General features: G+C 41.5%; 1 protein-coding gene across 3 annotated transcripts in view; it reads left to right on the top strand.

The window, feature by feature from the left end:
- cdm (importin-13-like protein cdm) overlaps window positions 1–24,210 on the top strand; it is a 312,820-nt gene that overhangs the window by 267,222 nt on the left and 21,388 nt on the right. For all 3 annotated transcript variants that reach the window (XM_071662694.1, XM_071662684.1, XM_071662703.1), the window contains exons 16-18: window positions 12,330–12,546; window positions 12,735–12,896; window positions 13,008–13,179. In XM_071662694.1, the coding sequence (XP_071518795.1) occupies window positions 12,330–12,546; window positions 12,735–12,896; window positions 13,008–13,179 (551 nt within the window). The remainder of the gene's footprint in view (window positions 1–12,329; window positions 12,547–12,734; window positions 12,897–13,007; window positions 13,180–24,210) is intronic.

Raw genomic sequence — 24,210 nt, forward strand, 5'->3', positions numbered from 1 at the left:
TACAGAGGTGTAAGTTTGTTGAGTATTCCTGGGAAATTAAATGTGTGCGGATGTAACCAAGATGAGAAAAAAGGAGAGATAGGTAGTATGGTTGAGGAAAGGAACCTGGATGTTTTGGCTCAAGTGAAACGAAGCTCAAGGGTAAAGGGGAAGAGTGGTTTGGGAAAGTCTTGGGAGTAAAGTCAGGGGTTGGTGAGAGCACAAGAGCAAGGGAAGGAGTAGCACTGCTCCTGAAACAGGAGTGTTGGGAGTATGTGATAGAGTGTAAGAAAGTAAACTCTAGATTGATATGGGTAAAACTGAAAGTGGATGGAGAGAGATGGGTGATTATTGGTGCATATGCACCTGGGCATGAGATGAAAGATCATGAGAGGCAAGTGTTTTGGGAGCAGCTGAGTGAGTGTGTTAGTAGTTTTGATGCACGAGACTGGGTTATAGTGATGGGTGATTTGAATGCAAAGGTGAGTAATGTGACAGTTGAGGGAATAATTGATGTACATGGGGTGTTCAGTGCTGTAAATGGAAATGGTGAAGAGCTTGTAGATTTGTGTGCTGAAAAAGGACTGGTGATTGGGAATACCTGGTTTAAAAAGAGAGATATACATAAGTATATGGATGTAAGTAGGAGAGATGGCCAGAGAGCATTATTGGATTACTTGTTAATTGATAGGTGCATGAAAGAGAGACTTTTGGATGTTAATGTGCTGAGAGGTGCAACTGGAGGGATGTCTGGTTATTATCTTGTGGAGGCGAAGGTGAAGATTTGTAGAGGTTTTCAGAAAAGAAGGGGGAATGTTTGGGTGAAGCAAGTGGTGAGAGTAAGTGAGCTTAGGAAAGAGACTTGTGTGAGAAAGTACCAGGGGAGACTGAGAACAGAATGAAAAAAGGTGAGAACAAAGGACGTAAGGGGAGTGGGGGAGGACTGGGATGTATTTAGGGAAGCAGTGATGGCTTGCGCAAAAGATGTTTGTGGAATGAGAAGCGTGGGAGTTGGGCAGATTAGAAAGGGTAGTGAGTGGTGGGATGAAGAAGTAAGATTATTAGTGAAAGAGAAGAGAGAGGCATTTGGACGATTTTTGCAGAAAAAAAATGCAAATGATTGGGAGATGTATAAGAGAAAGAGACATGAGGTCAAGAGAAAGGTGCAAGAGGTGAAAAAGAGGGCAAATGAGAGTTGGGGTGAGAGAGTACCATTAAATTCTAGGGAGAATAAAAAGATTTTTTTGAAGGAGGTAAATAAAGTGCATAAGACAGGGGAACAAATGGGAACATCAGTGAAGGTGGCTAATGGTGAGGTGATAACAAGTAGTGGTGATGTGAGAAGGAGATGGAGTGAGTATTTTGAAGGTTTGTTGAATGTGTTTGATGATAGAGTTGCAGATATAGGGTGTTTTGATTGAGGTAGTGTGCAAAGTGAGAGGGTTAGGGAGAATGATTTGGTAAACAGATAAGAGGTAGTAAAAGCTTTGTGGAAGATGAAAGACAGCAAGGCAATGGGTTTGGGTGATATTGCAGTGGAATTTATTAAAAAAGGGGGTGACTGTCTTGTTGACTAGTTGGTAAGGTTATTTAATGTATGTATGACTCATAGTGAGGTGCCTGAGGACTGGCAGAATGCTTGCATAGTGCCATTGTACAAAGGCAAAGGGGATAAAGGTAAGTGTTCAAATTAGAGAGGTATAAGTTTGTTGAGTATTCCTGGGAAATTGTATGGGAGGGTATTGATTAAGAGGATGAAAGCATGTACAGAGCATCAGATTGGGGAAGAGCAGTGTAATTTCAGAAGTGGTAGAGGATGTGTGGATCAGGTGTTTGCTTTGAAAAAAGCAAATGGATTTGTATGTAGCATTTATGGATCTGGAGAAGGCATATGATAGAGTTGATAGAGATGTTCTGTGGAAGGTACTAAGAATATATGGTGTGGGAGGCAAGTTGTTAGAAGCAGTGAAAAGTTTCTATTGAGGATGTAAGGCATGTGTACGAGTAGGAAGAGAGGAAAGTGATTGGTTCTCAGTGAATGTCGGTTTGTGGAAGGGGTGCGTGATGTCTCCATGTTGTTTAATTTGTTTATGGATGGGGTTGTTAGGGAGGTGAATGCAAGAGTTTTGGAAAGAGGGTCAAGTATGCAGTCTCGATGAGAGAGCTTAGGAAGTGGGTCAGTTGTTGTTCGCTGATGATACAGCGCTAGTGGCTGATTTGGGTCAGAAATTGCAGAAGCTGGTGACTGAGTTTAGTAAAGTGTGTGAAAGAAGAATGCTGAGAGTAAATGTGAATAAGAGCAAGGTTGTTAGGTACAGTAAGGTTGAGGGATAAGTCAATTAGGAGGTAAGTTTGAATGGAGAAAAACTGGAGGAAGTGAAGTGTTTTAGATATGTGGGAATGGATTTGGCAGTGGATAGAACCATGGAAGCGGAAGTGAGCCATAGGATGGGGGAGGGGGCGAAAGTTCTGGTAGCATTGAAAAATGTGTGGAAGTCGAGAACGTTATCTCGGAAAGCAAAAATGGGTATGTTTGAAGGAATAGTGGTTCCAACAATGTTATATGGTTGCGAGGCGTGGGCTATAGATGGAGCTGTATGGAGGAGGGTGGATGTGTTGGAAATGAGATGTGTGAGGACAGTATGTGGTGTGAGGTGGTTTGATCGAGTAAGTAATGAAAGGGTAAGACAGATGTGAGGTAATAAAAAGAGTGTGGTTGAGAGAGCTGGAAAGTGTGCTTTGAAATGGTTTGGTCACATGGAGAGAATGAGTGAGGAATGATTGACAAAGAGGATATATGTGTCAGAGGTGGAGGGAACGAGGAGAAGTGGGAGACCAAATTGGAGGTGGAAAGATGGAGTGAAAAAGATTTTGAGTGATTGGGGCCTGAACATGCAGGAGGGTGAAAGGAGTGCATGGAATAGAGTGAATTGGAATGATATCGTGTACCAGGGTCGACATGCTGTCAATGGATTGAACCAGGGCATATGAAGTGTCTGGGGTAAACCATGGAAAGTTTTGTGGGGCCTGGATGTGGAAAGGGAGCTGTGGTTTTGGTGCATTATACATGACAGCTAGAGACTGAGTGAGAACGAATGTGGCCTTTGTTGTCTTTTCCTAGCACTACCTCGTACACATGTGGGGGGAGGAGGTTGTCATTTCATGTGTGGCGGGGTGGCGACGGGAATGAATAAGGGCAGACAGTATGAATTATGTACATGTGTATATGTCAGTGTGTGTATATATATATATATATGTATACGTTGAGATGTATAGGTATGTACATGTGCATGTGTGGACATGTATGTATATACATGTTCATGTGGGTGGGTTGGGTCATTCTTTCGTCTGTTTCCTTGCGCTACCTCGCTAACACGGGAGACAGTGACAAAGTATGATAAATAAGTAAATTGATATTAATTGAGAGGGTGAAAGCATGTACAGAGAATCAGATTGGGGAAGAGCAGTGTGGTTTCAGAAGAGGTAGAGGATGTGTGTATCAGGTGTTTGCTTTGGAGAATGTATGTGATAAGTACTTAGAAAAGCAGATGGATTTGTATGTAGCATTTATGGATCTGGAGAAGGCATATGATAGAGTTGATAGAGATGCTCTGTGGAAGGTATTAAGAATATATGGTGTGGAAGGCAAATTGCTTTTTATCGAGTATGTAAGGCATGTGTACAAATAGGAAGAGAGGAAAGTGATTGGTTCTCAGTGAATGTCGGTGTGCAGCTGGAGTGTGTGATGTCTCTATGGATGCTTGATTTGTGTATGGATGGGGTTGTTAGGGAGGTGAATGCAAGAGTTTTGGAGAGAGGGGCAAGTATGCAGTCTGTTGTCGATGAGAGGGTTTGGGAAATGAATCAGTTGTGGTTCGCTGATGGTACAGCACTGGTGGCTGATTTGGGTGAGAAACTGCAGAAGCTGGTGACTGAGTTTGGTAAAGTGTGTGAAAGAAGAAAGCTGAGAGTAATTGTGTATAAGAGCGAGGTTATTAGGTACAGTAGGGTTGAGGGATAAGTCATTTGGTAGGTAAGTTTTAATGGAGAAAAACTGGAGGACGTGAAGCGTTTTAGATATCTGGGAGTGGGTTTGGTAGTGGATGGAACCATGGAAATGGAAGTGAGTCTCAGGGTGGGAGAGGGGGCGAAGGTTCCGGGAGCGGTGAAAAATGTGTGGAAGGCGATAACTATCTCGGAAAGCAAAAATGGGTATGTTTGAAGGAATAGTGGTTCCAATAATGTTATATGGGTGTGAGGCATGGACTATAAATAGGGTTGTGTGGAGGAGGGTGGATGTGTTGGAAATGAGATGTTTGAGAACAATTTGTGGTGTGAGATGGTTTGATCGAGTAAGTAATGGAAGGGTAGTAAAAAGAGTGTGGTTGAGAGAGCAGAAGAGGGTGTATTGAAATGGTTTGGTCACATGGAGAGAATGCGTGTGGAAAGATATGTATCAGAGGTGGAGGGAACGAGGAGAAGTGGGAGACCAAATTGGAGGTGGAAAGATGGAGTGAAAAAGATTTTGACGGATTGGGGCCTGAACATACAGGAGGGTGAAAGGCATGCAAGGAGTAGAGTGAATTGGAATGATACGTTATACCGGGGTGGACGTGCTGTCAATGGATTGAACCAGGGCATGTGACGCATCTGGGGTAAACCATGGAAAGTTTTGTGGGGCCTGGATGTGGAAATGGAGCAGTTGTTTCAGTGCATTACATATGACAGCTAGAGACTGAGTGTGAAGGAATGTGGCCTTTGTTGTCTTTTCCTAGCGTTACCTTGCACGCATGCGGTGGGAGGGGGTTGTCATTTCATGTGTGGCAATGGGAATTAATAGAGGCAGCTAGTATGAATTATGTACATATGAATATATGTATATGTGTCTGTAGGTATATATATGTATACGTTGAAATGTATAGGTATGGATATGTGCTGTGTGGACATGTATGTATATACATGTGTATGTGGGTGGGTTGGGCCATTCTTTCTTCTGTTTCCTTGCGCTACCTCGTTTATATGGGAGACATTGACAAATTATGATAAATGAATAAGTGATATATATATATTAGATATGAGGTACTTACTAATCATTTGTTCATTACTGATATTGACTGTGGTGGTGGTGGTGTTATGGTGTGTACTTGGTAAGAAGTGACTGTGTTTGCACATTGGACAGATAGTAGTCATAACACTAACACCAATTTTTGTTATATGTTAATTTTTGTTAAATGTATAGGTATGTATATGTGCTGTGTGGACATGTATGTATATACATGTGTATGTGGGTGGTTTGGGCCATTCTTCTGTTTCCTTGCGCTACCTTGTTTAAATGGGAGACATTGACAAAGTATAATAAATGAATAAGTGATAGATATATATTAGATATGAGGTACTTACTAATCATTTGTTCATTACTGATATTGACTGTGGTGGTGGTGTTATGGTGTGTACTTGGTAAGAAGTGACTGTGTTTGCACATTGGACAGATAGTAGTCATAACACTAACACCAATTTTTGTTATTTAAGTAGTCACTAATTAGCTAAGAAAATTTTTGTTTAGTCTGGTAATCACTATTCACTGTCTTATGCCAAAATAGTCTTTAACTTAAAATGATGTTATAATGAGACTAGATTAACCTAATCACAGTCATAAAAATTTTGTAATATAGGAGGTCTTCATCATCCTATGATGTATTTAGATTTTGGAGTATTTTTCTTCCTCTGAGCCACTCAGTTCACTCTCTTATGGCTACCTGAGGAACCAGACTCATCCACTGCACTATAATATCTCATGCACAATGTGAAGATGTTGAGATGCTCTATATCACTAAAATCTATGCCACAACAGGTTCTCCTTGTAGTATAGGCAAAGAGCAAGGACAAAATGGTGCTGTTCATGAGTGAATGGTGAGCAAGTTGTAATTCTTTACACTGGCACATATAAAATATCTCAGGCCATGATTGGCTGAGAAATGCAAAACTTAGATGAGTGGAATGTAAAATGTCCTGTTATTAGCTGGCTGCCCTTCAATAGTGCTGAAGGCACTGAAGCTTGCTAAGCATAGTTGCATTTGCACTTCCAAGCAAGATGCCTTTACACTTTGTAAAGAGTGTAAACTTCATTTTTTATGACAAAACTCAGTATATTAGAAGCCAATCTGAAAGAGGAGAGTTTAGGCCATAATGGTGCTTATGCAATCCTCATATGTAGTAACCACATCCTCATGCATATTTCCTAGAAATTTGTCCCTTGTAAGGTAGGTGAGTGGTTCTCTGAAGGGAGCCATTCTGATAAGGATTAGCCTTTTACATCCACGTACCTCCTAGCCAGCTGTGCACCATGCCAGTGCACTTTACTTCAGAATTCTATTGTTTTAAGATATTTCTATGACAACTCCTGGTTGTCGATTTCTTTCTTTCACAGACATAAAATGTTATGCTAGAACATGTCTGGTCAGCTTAGGAGACGCTTGCTTCACTGGTTCCTCCAGCAGGATCACCATTATGCTAGATCACCTCAGAGCTCTGGTGATGCTTAAGACGTTCCACCAGTTCTTAAAGTAGAACCAAAGTTCCACAAGAACATAAGTCTTTCCATTGAAGTGGCCCAGATACTTCCACATTTTACTGATGCTCTTCATATCCTTTTGACAATTGTTTAAACTTAAATTACCTTAGATCCTCACAAGGCTCAATTGGGAAGTATTATGTTGTATTAGATACCCTTTTGGAGGACTATATGTGTGGTCTGATGAGGAAGCAATTCTTCCTATTTTGGAAACAATATTGCACTCTTAATGTCCCAGGGTTGCATGTCTTTTGTCTTTCTTGTGGTGTAAAGTATACCATCATTCTCTTAGGCCTTCTTGTTGATCTAAAGGGAGGGGAGACGCACCACTGGCTCCTCTAGTGAACCAATATCATGCTGAAATACCTCAAGAATCTAGTAATCTGTCTGTTACCACCTTTCTTTGATGCACAGGTGACTTTTTTGGACTTGCCTGATTGCTCAGGTTTCATCAAGTAATTGATTATGGATTGTTTCTGAAACAAGTTATGTTTTTTGAAAATGGCTTGTTCCATAGAATCTTCCTTCGCCAGTGTATTTACTTTTCCAAAGACTTTTACTATTTGTGCCTTTTCTTTAACCTGGTTGTGATGATGATTCGTTTATTGTCCAAATCATCCTCCCTAACCCTCTCACTTTGCACACCACCTCAACCAAAACACCCTATCTCTGCCACTCAATCATCAAACACATTCAACAAACCTTCAAAGTACTCACTCCATCTCCTCACATCACCACTACTTGTTATCACCTCCCCATTAGCCCCCTTCACTGAAGTTCCCATTTGTTCCCTTGTCTTATGCACTTTATTTACCTCCTTCCAAAACATCTTTTTATTCTCCCTAAAATTTAATGATACTCTCTCACCCCAACTCTCATTTGCCCTCTTTTTCACCTCTTGCACCTTTCTCTTGCCTTCCTGCCTTTTTCTTGTACACGTCTCCCACTCATTTGCATTTTTTCCCTGCAAAAATCGTCCAAATGCCTCTCTCCTCTCTTTCACTAATAATCTTACTTCTTCATCCCACCACTCACTACCCTTTCTAATCTGCCCACGTCCCACGCTTCTTATGCCACAAGCTTCTTTTGCTCAAGCCATCACTGCTTCCCTAAATACATCCCATTCCTCCCCCACTCCCCTTACCTCCTTTGTTCTCACCTTTTTCCATTCTGTACTCAGTCTCTCCTGGTACTTCCTCACACAAGTCTCCTTCCCAAGCTCACTTACTCTCTCCACTCTCTTCACCCCAACATTCTCTCTTCTTTTCTGAAAACCTGTAGAAATCTTCACCTTCTCCTCCACAAGATAATGATCAGACATCCCTCCTGTTGCGCCTCTCAGCACATTAACATCCAAAAGTCTCTCTTTCGCACGCCTATCAATTAACATGTAATCCAATAACGCTCTCTGGCCATCTCTCCTACTTACATACGTAAACTTATGTATTTCTCTTTTTAAACCAGGTATTCCCAATCACCAATCCTTTTTCAGCACAAAAATCTACAAGCTCTTCACCATTTCCATTTACAACACTGAACACCCCATGTATACCAATTATTCCCTCAACTGCCACATTACTCACCTTTGCATTCAAATCACCCATCACTAAAACCCAGTCTTGTGCATCAAAACTACTAACACACTCATTCAGCTGCTCCCAAAACACTTGCCTCTAATGATCTTTCTTCTCATGCCCAGGTGCATATGCACCAATAATCACCCATCTCTCTCCATCCACTTTCAGTTTTACCCATATCAATCTAGAGTTTACTTTCTTACACTCTTATCACATACTCTCACCACTCCTGCTTCAGGAGTAGCGCTACTCCTTCCCTTGCTCTTGTCCTCTCACTAACCCCTGACTTTACTCCCAAGACATTCCCAAACCACTCTTCCCCTTTGCCCTTGAGCTTCGTTTCACTCAGAGCCAAAACATCCAGGTTCCTTTCCTCAAACATACTACCTATCTCTCCTTTTTCTCATCTTGGTTACATCCGCACACATTTAGACACCCCAATCTGAGCCTTCGAGGAGGATGAGCACTCCTCGCGTGACTCCTTCTTCTGTTTCCCCTTTTAGAAAGTTAGAATACAAGGAGGGGAGGGTTTCTAGCCCCAAGCTCCCATCCCCTTTAGTTGCCTTCTACGACACGTGAGGAATGCATGGGAAGTATTCTTTCTCCCCTATCCCCAGAGCAGAGAAGAGGTAATAAAAGCTTTGCGGAAGATGAAAGCCGGCCAGGCAGCGAGTTTGGATGGCATTGCAGTGGGAGTTATTAAAAAAGGGGGTGATTGTATTGTTGACTGGTTGGTAAGGTTATTTAATGTATGCATGATTCATGGTGAGGTGCCTGAGGATTGGCGGAAAGCTTGCATAGTGCCATTCTACAAAGGCAAAGGGGACAAAGGTGAGTACTCAAATTGCAGAGGTATAAGGTTGTTGAGTATTCCTGGGAAATTATATGGGAGGGTACTGATTGAGAGGGTGAAGGCATGTACAGAGCATCAGATTGGGTAAGAGCAGTGTGGTTTCAGAAGTGGTAGAGGATGTGTGGATCAGGTGTTTGCTTTGAAGAATGTATGTGAGAAATACTTAGAAAAGCAAATAGATTTGTATGTAGCATTTATGGATCTGGAGAAGGCATATGATAGAGTTGATAGAGATGCTCTGTGGAAGGTATTAAGAATATATGGTGTGGGAGGCAAGGTGTTAGAAGCAGTGAAAAGTTTTTATCGAGGATGTAAGGCATGTGTACGTGTAGGAAGAGAGGAAAGTGATTGGTTCTCAGTGAATGTAGGTTTGTGGCAGGGGTGTGTGATGTCTCCATGGTTGTTTAATTTGTTTATGGATGGGGTTGTTAGGGAGGTAAATGCAAGAGTTTTGGAAAGAGGGGCAAGTATGCAGTCTGTTGTGGATGAGAGAGCTTGGGAAGTGAGTCAGTTGTTGTTCGCTGATGATACAGTGCTGGTGGCTGATTCATGTGAGAATCTGCAGAAGCTGGTGACTGAGTTTGGTAAAGTGTGTGAAAGAAGAAAGTTGAGAGTAATTGTGAATAAGAGCAAGGTTATTAGGTACAGTAGGGTTGAGGGTCAAGTCAATTGGGAGGTAAGTTTGAATGGAGAAAAACTGGAGGAAGTGAAGTGTTTTAGATATCTGGGAGTGGATTTGGCAGGAGATGGAACCATGGAAGCGGAAGTGAATCATAGGGTGGGGGAGGGGGCAAAAATTCTGGGAGCCTTGAAGAATTTGTGGAAGTTGAGAACATTATCTCGGAAAGCAAAAATGGATATGTTTGAAGGAATAGTGGTTCCAACAATGCTGTATGGTTGCGAGGCGTGGACTATGGATAGAGTTGTGCGTAGGAGGGTGGATGTGCTGGGAATGAGATGTTTGAGGACAATATGTGGTGTGAGGTGGTTTGATCGAGTAAGTAATAATAGGGTAAGAGAGATGTGTGGTAATAAATAGAGTGTGGTTGAGAGAGCAGAAGAGGGTGTTTTGAAATGGTTTGGTCACATGGATAGAATGAGTGAGGAAAGATTGACCAAGAGGATATATGTGTCAGAGTTGAAGGGAATGAGGAGAAGTGGGAGACCTAATTGGAGGTGGAAAGATGGAGTGAAAAAGATTTTGATTGATCGGGGCCTGAACATGCAGGAGGGTGAAAGGAGGGCAAGGAATAGAGTGAATTGGAACGATGTGGTATAACGGGGTTGACGTGCTGTCAATGGATTGAACCACTGCATGTGAAGCGTCTGGGGTAAACCATGGGAAGTTCTCTGGGGCCTGGATGTGGAAAGGGAGCTGTGGTTTTGGTGCATTATTACATGACAGCTAGAGACTGAGTGTGAACGAATGGGGCCTTTGCTGTCTTCCTAGCGCTACCTCGCGCACATGAGGGGGGAGGGGGTTGTTATTTCATGTGTGGTGGGGTGGCGATGGGAATGAATAAAGGCAGACAGTATGTATTATGTACATGTGTATATATGTATATGTCTGTGTATGTATATACATGTATACGTTGAGATATATAGGTATGTATATTTGCGTGTGTGTACGTGTATGTATATACGTGTGTATGTAGTTGGGTTGGGCCATTCTTTCGTTTGTTTCCTTGCGCTACCTCGCTAACGCGGGAGACAGCAATAAAGCAAAATAGATAAAAAAGTATCGTTTATTGTCCATGACTGGAGCCATTAACATACTTGAGAAACTGTTAAGACTCCAAGATTTCAGGATGAAAAATGAGCATGAATCCAGCCCAGGCCTTCCCTTTGTTATTGAGAGAGATGAGAACTTGTGAAATCTTATGTGTGAGGGCACCATTCTCAAAAGAAACATGCATAATTATTGTCAAACACATGCACCTTTCACTTCCTTATTGGTCCAAGCAGCTGTGACATTTCTGAGAAGAAACTGCCTGAATTGGAAGTATAACCAAAAGAGTCCATAAAGGCTGAAAATAAACAGGAGAGACTCTGGAGTAATATCAAGTGAAATTTTGACACTGGAAAGGCAATAAGGATCATATGCTTCTGAAGGAGGACGTGTTCTTTCTTTGGAAGTCATATTTGGAGTACAGACTTTTTTATATATATATTAAGGATATATGCCATGACAGGCACATTTGACCAGAAGATAAGGTTAGGATTCTGTATTTCAAGTGAATGAACAAGCAACTGATGGAGAAACTAAAGTTTCATGCTTCACAAGTGTGTACTCACAACTGCATTATGTAGAGTTAGTTCCATTAGCTTTACAGAGTTTAGATCAGATCTCTTGCCTCAGGAAAGGGACTGAAGTTTCTGTGAAAATTCAGTCCAGTGAAAATCTGGAGTTGCAAGAAAGTGCTCTTAAGACACTATAAGTGAACAAGTGATAACAGTGAAATCTCCTAAGATAGATAGGGGAGGGGGCATTCAAGGGCATCTTGAAACATCCCAAGATTGATTTGTTAATCTGGAGTGGCCCAGCTCAAAAAAGTCAAATTTATAAATACATTCCATCTTTACGTGCCCTAATTATTTGTTTTTATCTTAGTTTACATGCTCATTATGATAATTTCAGAGGTCTTTTATCATGATAGCTTGCTACTTATTCTTCTGATGTAATATACTGATGTAATAAACTATTTGTAATTATTTGCTCTGTTTAGGGAGGGGGTTTAACACTTGTGGGAGCCTTATCTCTTGAACATTCCTGACTATCATAACAGTGTTTTGAATTTCTATCTGCTGTCTTCATATACCATCTCAAAATTCAATTTGTTCCATTCTTCTTTGTATGTATATGATATTAAGATTACTATTTGTGCATTAACAGGAGAAAGTTTTACCCTTGGGTTTCCCTGTCTCCTAAGCGCTGTGCCATTCCCCATGGGACCACCGTATGAGTAGAGATATTGTATTTTTCCTTCAAAACCCGGTATTTCAGCTTCGTTTTCATCATCAGACTTGAATATGGACTCTACCATTCTTACACTATGGCACCAATCATTACTTTCCATATACATATATAAAGGAAGCAGCGTCACACATCCAGGGAAGCATGTTCAGTTTTCACAAGAAACTATCATGTATAAGTCATTGCATTACAAGAACTAGGTGGTGGCTTCCTCTTATCCAAGCCAATACAATCTACAGAGTTAAAGAGATGTATCCCTGGTATGTGTTCAAAAATATTTTCAGCCATAGAATTCTGTTGCCTAGTGCCAAATTATATCAGAAAAGGAACTTAGTAACCTATGCGTATAATTAGGTATTAATGATCTCTCTTCAGATCGTCATACTTTTTGGTCGAGAAGGGAGTCAAGAGGCAAACATGGGAGTGTTGTTGCGAGTTGTAACTTCAACTACATTAAGTAGAGCATCAGCAGACTTGTGGAATCATACTGATGCTGTCCATGGTTGCCTAACACTCCTTACTGCAACGTTTAAAAAGACACCTTTACTTTTTACTGCTCACCATAACCATTTTGCACCACTGTTCCATCTAGGTAAAAGTCCATTTTGTCATAGGTTGTAGATGTAGAAAACATGACTTGAATACTGTGCTTCAAGCTATCTGTTACTATTTCACTGTGACATATTCCTGTTTCTATTTTAATTCATATGTAATATTCATAATGCTAAAAGCGTTACTTCCATACTTGGTGCATTTAATTTTTCATACTATGCTCATCAGGTGTAGAAGCTCTCAAGTTACCTGAAGAAGTTACTGTTCGAAGTGCGGGTCACTTTTTAGCTGGCTTTGTAAATCTGAGCCGAGACCCAACTGGAGGATGTTTGCAGCCTGTTGTTGCTCACAACACAGAGACACTTGTCAGAACTTTGATGTTCTGTATATGTATGTATGATTTTTTATTGATATTTAAAAAGTGATTGCTGAAATTTCCAGTAAAGAATATGTTTCAGGTATGCAGAAATAATATTAGTTTATTTCATTTCAATTTCTTAGGCAACTCACCTCGTCATAGCCTGAGTAGCTTCAGCGATGTCCTGAGTGCTTTGTGTAAGATGTATGGGGATGATTTAGCCCGCACTTTCAAGACTGTGCAAGCAGATGAAGCTTTCCTGCTACCCAGAGTCACTGCACAGCAGAAAGAGGAGTTTTCAAAGAAGGTTCTAAAGTAAGTCCTCTTGAAACAGTTGCCTATATGTCAGTGAAAGGTTATCAACTCAGACGGTAAATGTGGTAACAGGGTATAGCTAGACATTTATTAGTTGGTTGAAATTCTTAATTTTCCTGAGAAAGAATAACTTCATTTAGGTTTAGACTGTTCAGTAGCTGATGATTGTATGTTACAGAAGAGTCTTCGTGTACTTTGGAAATTATATGAAAACACACAATAACATTGGCAAAAACTGAATTTTCAAAACATATATGTCAAATTTGGTGTAAATACTGAAGTTATCACAACAAATATGATAAATTTGGTAATTGTTTTTGAAATCTGTCCTGTCATTTCTGATGTTGCATGACTAAGGGTTAAGTAGATGCAATAGAATAGGAGAATCTGGTTTTAAGATAGGAAGAGAGGCTAGTATCTACCAAAGGAGATTTTGCCATTTGGCAGAAAGTGCTGAATACTCCTTTAGTACCCTTATGTAAGGGTTAGGGAGACGAAAATGAATGCCGAAATTATAAGTCTGATTATTATTCTGGGTAAGGTGAGTGAAAGTCATGTGCAAAACATTTGAAAGGGTAGGAGCAGTGTGGTTTCAAGAGATACAGAAGGTGTGGACCACATGTTTGTTTCGAATAGTTTGTGTGAGAAATATTAAGAGAAAGAGAATGAAGTGTATGTGGCTTTGACTTGGAAACCTTGTCAGTGGAAAGTTACTAAATGTGACGAGGAATTTTTCACGAAAGAGTAAGGCATTTATGTATTCTTTCCAACATTATATCCATTCAATTGGTGACCATACATCAGACTGATACTCTATTTTGTGTCTTACATATATTTTGAACATTTTCATCTTACTGTCTCTTGTAGATTATTCTTATTGTTTTTTTTTTTTTTTTTTTTTATACCTCGTCGCTGTCTCCCGCGTTTGCGAGGTAGCGCAAGGAAACAGATGAAAGAAGTGGCCCAACCCCCCCCCATACACATGTACATACACACGTCCACACACACAGATATACATACCTACACAGCTTTCCATGGTTTATCCCGGACGCTTCACATGCCTTGATTCAATCCACTGACAGCACGTCAACCCCTGTATACCACATCGCTCCAATTCACTCTATTCCTTGCCCTCCTTTCACCCTCCTGCATGTTCAGGCCCCGATCACACAAAATCCTTTTCACTCCATCTTTCCACCTCCAATTTGGTCTCCCTCTTCTCCTCGTTCCCTCCACCTCCGACACATATATCCTCTTGGTCAATCTTTCCTCGCTCATTCTCTCCATGTGCCCAAACCATTTCAAAACACCCTCTTCTGCTCTCTCAACCACGCTCTTTTTATTTCCACACATCTCTCTTACCCATACGTTACTTACTCGATCAAACCACCTCACACCACACATTGTCCTCAAACATCTCATTTCCAGCACATCCATCCTCCTGCGAACAACTCTATCCATAGCCCACGCCTCGCAACCATACAACATTGTTGGAACCACTATTCCTTCAAACATACCCATTTTTGCTTTCCGGGATAATGTTCTCGACTTCCACACATTTTTCAAGGCTCCCAAAATTTTCGCCCCCTCCCCCACCCTATGATTCACTTCCGCTTCCATGGTTCCATCCGCTGACAGGAGACAGCGACAAAGCAAAATAAAAAAAAAATAATGATAATAACCATAATAAAAATAATAATAAAAATAATAAGAATTTTTTTTTTTTAATTGTTATTTTTATTATTATTTTTATTATGGTTATTATCATTATTTTTTTTTTATTTTGCTTTGTCGCTGTCTCCTGCGTTAGCGAGGTAGCGCAAGGAAACAGACGAAAGAACGGCCCAACCCACCCACATACACATGTATATACATACATGTCCACACACACAAATATACATACCTGTACATCTCAAGGTATACATATATATACACACACAGACATATACATATATACACATGTACATAATTCATACTGTCTGCCTTTATTCATTCCCATCGCCACCCCGCCACGCATGAAATACCAATCCCCTCCCCCCTCATGTGCACGAGGTAGCGCTAGGAAAAGACAACAAAGGCCACATCCGTTCACACTCAGTCTCTAGCTGTCATGTAAAAACCAAAACCAAAACCACAGCTCCCTTTCCACATCCAGGCCCCACAGAATTTTCCATGGTTTACTCCAGACGCTTCACATGCCCTGGTTCAATCCATTGACAGCACGTTTACCCCAGTATACCACATCGTTCCAATTCACTCTATTCCTTGCACGCCTGTCACCCTCCTGCATGTTCAGGCCCCGATCACTCAAAATCTTTTTCACTCTATCTTTCCACCTCCAATTTGGTCTCCCACTTCTCCTCATTCCCTCCACCTCTGACACATATATCCTCTTGGTCACTCTTTCCTCACTCATTCTATCCATGTGATCAAACTATTTCAAAACACCCTCTTCTGCTCTCAACCACACTCTTTTTATTACCACACATCTCTCTTACCCTATTATTACTTACTCGATCAAACCACCTCACACTAAATATTGTCCTCAAACATCTCATTTCCAGCACATCCACCCTCCTCCGCATAACTCCATCTATAGCCCACGCCTCGCAACCATGTAACATTGTTGGAACCACTATTCCTTCAAATATATCCATTTTTGCTTTCCGAGATAATGTTCTCGACTTCCACACATTCTTCACCGCTCCCAGAACTTTTGCCCTCTCCCCCACCCTATGATTCACTTCCGCTTCCATGGTTCCATCTGCTGCCAAATCCACTCCCAGATATCTAAAACACTTAACTTCCTCCAGTTTTTCTCCATTCAAACTTACCTCCCAGTTGACTTATCCCTCAACCCTACTGTACCTAATAACCTTGCTCTTATTCACATTTACTCTGAGCTTTCTTCTTTCGTACACTTTACCAAACTCAGTCACCAGCTTCTGCAGTTTCTCACACGAATCAGCCACCAGCACTGTATCATCAGCGAACAACAACTGACACACTTCCCAAGCTCTCTCATCCACAACTGACACCATACTTGCCCCTCTTTCCAAAACTCTTGCATTCATTTCCCTAACAACCCCATCCATAAACAAATTAAACAACCATGGAGACATCACACACTCCTGCTGCAAACTTCATTCACCGAGAACCAATCACTTTCCTCTCTTCCTACTTGTACGCATGCCTTACATCCTCGATGAAAACTTTTCACTGCTTCTAACAACTTACCTCCCACACCATATATTCTTAATACTTTCCACAGAGCATCTCTATCAACTCTATCATATACCTTCTCCAGATCCATAAATGCTACATACAAATCCATTTACTTTTCTAAGTATTTCTCACATACATTATTCAAAGCAAACACCTGATCCACACATCCTCTACCACTTCTGAAACCACACTGCTCTTCCCCAATCTGATGCTCTGTACATGCCTTCACCCTCTCAATCAATACCCTCCCATATAATTTCCCAGGAATACTCAACAAACTTATTATTTATTATTTTGTTATACTTTGTCGCTGTCTCCCGCATTTGCGAGGTAGCGCAAGGAAACAGACGAAAGAAATGCCCCCCCCCCCATACACATGTATATACATACGCCCACACACGCAAATATACATACCTACACAGCTTTCCATGGTTTACCCCAGACGCTTCACATGCCTTGATTCAATCCACTGACAGCACGTCAACCCCGGTATACCACATCGCTCCAATTCACTCTATTCCTTGCCCTCCTTTCACCCTCCTGCATGTTCAGGCCCCGATCATACAAAATCTTTTTCACTCCATCTTTCCATCTCCAATTTGGTCTCCCTCTTCTCCTTGTTCCCTCCACCTCCGACACATATATCCTCTTGGTCAATCTTTCCTCACTCATCCTCTCCATATGCCCAAACCACTTCAAAACACCCTCTTCTGCTCTCTCAACCACACTCTTTTTATTTCCACACATCTCTCTTACCCTTACGTTGCTCACTCGATCAAACCACCTCACACCACACATTGTCCTCAAACATCTCATTTCCAGCACATCCATCATCCTGCACACAACTCTATCCATAGCCCACGCCTCGCAACCATACAACATTGTTGGAACCACTATTCCTTCAAACATACCCATTTTTGCTTTCCGAGATAATGTTCTCGACTTCCACACATTCTTCAAGGCCCCCAGGATTTTTGCCCCCTCCCCCACCGTATGATCCACCTCCGCTTCCATGGTTCCATCCGCTGCCAGATCCACTCCCAGATATCTAAAACACTTCACTTCCTCCAGTTTTTCTCCATTCAAACTCACCTCCCAATTGACTTGACCCTCAACCCTACTGTACCTAATAACCTTGCTCTTATTCACATTTACTCTTAACTTTCTTCTTCCACACACTTTTCCAAACTCAGTCACCAGCTTCTGCAGTTTCTCACATGAATCAGCCACCAGCGCTGTATCATCAGCGAACAACAACTGACTCACTTCCCAAGCTCTCTCATCCCCAACAGACTTCATACTTGCCCCTCTTTCCAAAACTCTTGCATTTACCTCCCTAACAACCCCATCCATAAACAAATTAAACAACCAACAAACTTATACCTCTGTAATTTGAGCACTCTCTTTTATCCCATTTGCCTTTGTACAATGGCACTATGCAAGCATTCCACCAATCCTCAGGCACCTCACCATGAGTCATACATACATTAAATAACCTTACCAACCAGTCAACAATACAGTCACCCCCTTTTTTAGTAAATTCCACTGCAACACCATCCAAACCTGCTGCCATGCCGGCTTTCATCTTCCACAAAGCTTTTACTACCTCTTCTCTTGTTTACCAAATCATTTTCCCTAACCCTCTCAACTCTGCACACCACCTCAACCAAAACACCCCATTTGTTCCCATTGTTCCCATTTGTTCCCTTGTCTTACGCACTTTATTTACCTCCTTCCAAACATCTTTTTATTCTCCCTAAAATTTAATGATACTCTCTCACCCCAACTCTCATTTGTCCTCTTTTTCACCTCTTGCACCTTTCTCTTGACCTCCTGCCTCTTTCTTTTATACATCTCCCAGTCATTTGCATTATTTCCCTGCAAAAATTGTCCAAATGCCTCTCTCTTCTCTATCACTAATAATCTTACTTCTTCATCCCACCACTCACTACCCTTTCTAATCTACCCACCCCCCCACACTTCCCATGCCACAAGTGTCTTTTGCACAAGCCATCACTGCTTCTCTAAATACATCCCATTCCTCCCTCACTCCCCTTAAGTTCGTTGTTCTCACCTTTTTTCCATTCTGCACTCAGTTTCTCCTGGTACTTCCTCACACAAGTCTCCTTCCCTTATTTATTACTATTGATATTATTGTTATTTATTATTATACACATACCCATGTATATACATTCTCGTCCACACACACATATACATACCTATTCATTTCAATGTATACTTATGTATACATACACAGACTTATACATATATACACATGTACATATACATATCTGCTGCCTGTATTCTTTCCCGACGCCATCCTGCCACACAGCATTCCCCTTCTCCCCGTGGGTAGCACTAGGAAAAGACAAAAGGCCACATTCGTTCACACTCAGTCTCTAGCTGTCATGTATAATGCACTGAAACCACAGCTCCCTTTCCACATCCAGGCCCCACAAAACTTTCCGTGGTTTACCCCAGATGCTTCACATGCCCTGGTTCAATCCATTGACAGCAAGTCGACCCTGGTATACCACATCATTCCAGTTCACTCTATACCTTGCACGCCTTTTACCCTCCTGTATGTTCGGGCCCCGATTGCTCGAAATCTTTTTCACTCCATCCTTCCACCTCTAATTTGGTCTCTCACTTCTTGTTCCCTCCACCTCTGACACATATATCCTCTTTGTCAATCTTTCCTCACTCATTCTCTCCATGTGACTAAATCACTTCAATACACCCTCTTCTGCTCTCTCAACCACACTCTTTTTATTACCACACATCTCTCTTACCCTTTCATTACTCACTTGATCAAACCACCTTACATCACATATTGTTCTCAAATATCTCATTTCCAACAGATCCACCCTCCTCCACACAACCCTATCTATAGCCCACTCCTCGCGACCATATAACTTTTTTGGAACCACTATTCCTTCAAACATACCCATTTTTGTTCTCCGAGATAAAGTTCTCGCCTTCCACAAATTCTTCAACTCTCCCAGAATCTTTGCCCCCTCCCCCACCCTGTGGCGCACTTCTGCTTCCATGGTTCCATCCGCTGTTAAATCCACTCCCAGATATCTATAAGACTTCACCTCCAGTTTTTCTCCATTCAAACTTACCTCCCAGTTGACTTGTCCCTCAATCCCACTGTACCTAATAACCTTGCTCTTATTCACATGTACTGTCAGCTTTCTTCTTTCACATACTTTACCAAACTCAGTCACCAGCTTCAGCAGTTTCTCACCCGAATCAGCCACCAGCGCTATATCATCAGCAAACTATAACTGACTCGCTTCCCAAGCCCTCTTATCCACAACAGACTGCATACTTACCCCTCTCTCCAAAACTCTTGCATTCACCTCCCTAACAACCCCATCCATAAACAAATTAAACAACCATAGAGACATCATGCACCCCTGCTGGAAACGGACATTCACTGGGAACCAATCACTTTCCTCTCTTCCTACTTATACACATGCCTTACATCCCCGATAAAAACTTTTCACTGCTTCTGGCATCTTGCCTCCCACACCATATACTGTTAATATCTTTCACAGAGCATCTCCATCAACTGTATCATATGCCTTCTCCAGATCCATAAATGCTACATACAAATCCATTTGTTTTTCTAAGCATTTCTCATATAAGTTCTTCAAAGCAAACTCCTGATACACACATTCTCTACCACTTCTGAAACCACACTGCTCTTCCCCAGTCTGATGCTCTGTACATGCCTTCACCCTCTCAATCTGTACCCTCTCATATAATTTCTCAGGAATACTCAACAGACTTATAACTCTGTAATTAGAACACTCACCTTTATCCTCTTTGCCTTTGTACAATGGCACTATGCATGCATTCTGCCAATCCTCAGGCACTTCACCATGAACCATACATACATTGAATATCCTCACCAACCAGTTAACAACAACAGTCACCCCCTTTTTTTAATGAATTCCACTGCAATACCATCCAAACCCTGCCACCTTGCTAGCTTTCATCTTCCTCAAAGCTTTCATTACTTCTTCTCTGTTTACCAAATTTTTCTCCGTGACCCTCTCTCTTTGCACACCACCTCGACCAAAACGCCCTATATCTGCCACTCTGTCACCTTAAACATTCAAAAAATCTTCAAAATACTCACTCCATCTTATATTATTTTTATTTATATATTTATTTATATTTATTTTGCTTTGTCGCTGTCTCCTGTGTTAGAGAGGTAGTGCAAGGAAACAGACGAAAGAATGGCCCAAACCACCCACATACACATGTATATACACGTCAACACATGCAAATATACATACCTATACATTTCAACGTATACATATATAGACACACACAGACATATACATATATAAACATGTACATAAATCATACTGTCTGCCCTTATTCATTCCCATCACCACCCCACCACACATGAAATAACCCCCTCCCCCCAAATGTGCATGAGGTAGCGCTAGGAAAAGACAACAAAGGCCACATTCGTTCACACTCAGTCTCTAGCTGTCATGTATAATACACTGAAACCACAGCTCCCTTTCCACACTCAGGCCCCACAAAAGTTTCCATGGTTTACCCCAGAAGCTTCATGTGCCCAGATTCAATCCAATGACAGCACGTCGACCCCAGTATACCATATCATTCCAATTCACTCTATTCCTTGCACACTTTTCACCCCCCTGCATGTTCAGGCCCTGATCACTCAAAATCTTTTTCACCCCATCTTTCCACCTCCAATTTGGTCTGCCGCTTCTCGTTCCCTCCACCTCTGACATATATCCTCTTTGTCAATCTTTCCTCACTCATTCTCTCCTTGTGACCGAACCATTTCAAAACACCCTCTTCTGCTCTTTCAACCACACACTTTTTATTACCACACATCTCTCTTACCCTTTCTTTACCTACTCGATCAAACCACCTCACAGCACATATTGTCCCCAAACATCTCATTTCCAACACATTCACCCTCCTCCGAACAACCCTATCTATAGCCCATGCCTTGCAACCATATAACATTGTTGGAACAACTATTCCTTCATACATACCCATTTTTGCTTTCCGAGATAATGTTCTTGCCTTCCACATATTTTTCAACATTCCCAGAACCTTTGCCCCCTCCCCCACCCAGTGACTCACTTCCACTTCCATGGTTGTATCCACTACCAAATCCACTCCCAGTTATCTAAAACACTTTACTTCCTCCAGTTTTTCTCCATTCAAATTTACCTCCCAAGTGACTTGTCCCTCTACCCTACTGTACCTAATAACCTTACTCTTATTCACATTTACTCTCAGCTTTCTTCTTTCACACACTTTACCAAACTCAGTCACCAGCTTCTGCAGTTTCTCACTTAAATCATCCACCAGCGCTGTATCATCAGCGAACAACAGCTGACTCTCTTCCTAAGCCCTCTCATCCATAACAGACTGCATACTTGCCCTTCTCTCCAAAACTCTTGCATTCACCTCCCTAACAACTCTATCCATAAACAAATTAAACAACCATGGAGACATCACACACCCCTGCTGGAAACCGACATTCACTGGGAACCAATTACTTTCCTCTCTTCCTACTCGTACACATATCTTACATCCTCGATAAAAACTTTTCACTGCTTCTAGCAACTTGCCTCCCACACCATATATCATAATACCTTCCACAGAGCATCTCTATCAATTCTGTCGTATTCCTTCTCCAGATCCATAAATGCTGCATACAAATCCATTTGCATTTCTAAGTATTTCTCATATACATACTTCAAAGCAAACACCTGATCCACACATCCTCCACCACTTCTGAAAACCACACTGCTCTTCCCCAGTCTGATGCTCTGTCCATGCCTTTACCCTCTCAATCAATACCCTCCCATACAATTTCCCAGGAATACTCAACAAATTTATACCTCAGTAATTTGAACACTCACCTTTATCCCCTTTGCCTTTGTACAATGCCACTTCACCATGAACCATACATGCATTAAATATCCACACCAACCAGTCAACAACACAGTCACCCCCTTTTTTAATAAATTCTACTGCAGTACCATCCAAACCCGCCGCCTTGCTGACTTTCAACTACCACAAAGCTTTCACTACCTCTTCTCTGTTTACCAAACCATTCTCCCTGACCCTCTCACTTCGCACACCACCTCGACCAAAACACTCTCTAACTGCCACTCTGTCATCTAACACATTCAACAAACTTTCAAAATACTCACTCCATCTCCTCACATCACCACTACTTGATATTACCTCCCGATTAGCCCCCTTCACTGATGTTCCCATTTGTTCTCTTGTCTTATGCACTTTATTTGCCTCCTTTCAAAAAAATCTTTTTATTCTCCCTAGAATTGAATGATACTCTCTCACCCCAACTCTCATTTGCCCTCTTTTTCACCTGTTGCACTTTTCTCTTGACCTCTTGCTTCTTTCCTTTATACATCTCCCAGTCATTTGCACTTCTCTTCAAAAATCATCCAAATGCCTCTCTCTTCTCCTTCACTAATATTCTTACTTTTTCATCCCACCACTCACTATTGTTATTGCTATTATTATTATTGTTATTTATCCCTGGGGATAGGGGAGAAAGAATACTTCCCACATATTCCCTGCGTGATGTAGAAGGTGACTAAAAGGGGAGGGAGCGAGAGGGGCTGGAAATCCTCCCCTCTTGTTTTTAATTTTCCAAGAAGGAATAGAGAAGGGGCCAATTAAGGATATTCCTTCAAAGGCTCAGTCCTTTGTTCTCAATGCTACCTTGCTAATGCGAGAAATGGCGAATAGTATGAAAAAAAATGCTGTTATTATTACTATTACTGAGAGGTGCACCTGGAGGAAGTCTGATCATTATCTTGTGGAGGCTAAGGTGAAGATTTGTATGGGTTTTCAGAAAAGAAGAGTGAATGTTGGGGTGAGGAGGGTGGTGAGAGTAAGTGAGCTTGGGAAGGAGACGTGTGTGAGGAAGTACCAGGAGAGACTGAGTACAGAATGGAAAAAGGTGAGAACAATGGAAGTAAGGGGAGTGGGGGAGGAATGGGATGTATTTAGGGAATCAGTGATGGATTGCGCAAAAGATGCTTGTGGCATGAGAAGCGTGGGAGGTGGGTTGATTAGAAAGGGTAGTGAGTGGTGGGACAAAGAAGTAAGATTATTAGTGAAAGAGAAGAGAGAGGCATTTGGATGATTTTTGCAGGGAAAAAATGCAATTGAGTGGGAGATGTATAAAAGAAAGAGACAGGAGGTCAAGAGAAAGGTGCAAGAAGTGAAAAAGAGGGCAAATGAGAGTTGGGGTGAGAGAGTATCATTAAATTTTAGGGAGAATAAAGAGATGTTTTGGAAGGAGGTAAATAAAGTGCGTAAGACAAGGGAGTAAATGGGAATTTCAGTGAAGGGTGCTAATGGGGAGGTGATAACAAGTAGTGGTGATGTGAGGAGATGGAGTGAGTATTTTGAAGGTTTGTTGAATGTGTTTGATGATAGAGTGGCAGATATAGGGTGTTTTGGTCGAGGTGGTGTGCAAAGTGAGAGGGTTAGGGAAAATGATTTGGTAAACAGAGAAGAGGTAGTAAAAGCTTTGCGGAAGATGAAAGCTGGCAAGGCAGCAGGTTTGGATGGTATTGCAGTGGAATTTATTAAAAAAGGGGGTGACTGTACTGTTGACTGGTTGGTAAGGTTATATAATGTATGTATGACTCATGGTGAGGTGCCTGAGGATTGGCGGAATGCGTGCATAGTGCCATTGTACAAAGGCAAAGGGGATAAGAGTGAGTGCTCAAATTACAGAGGTATAAGTTTGTTGAG

The sequence above is a fragment of the Panulirus ornatus genome, chromosome 1, assembly GCF_036320965.1.
Source record: "Panulirus ornatus isolate Po-2019 chromosome 1, ASM3632096v1, whole genome shotgun sequence".
Classification (NCBI taxonomy): Eukaryota; Metazoa; Arthropoda; class Malacostraca; order Decapoda; family Palinuridae; genus Panulirus; species Panulirus ornatus.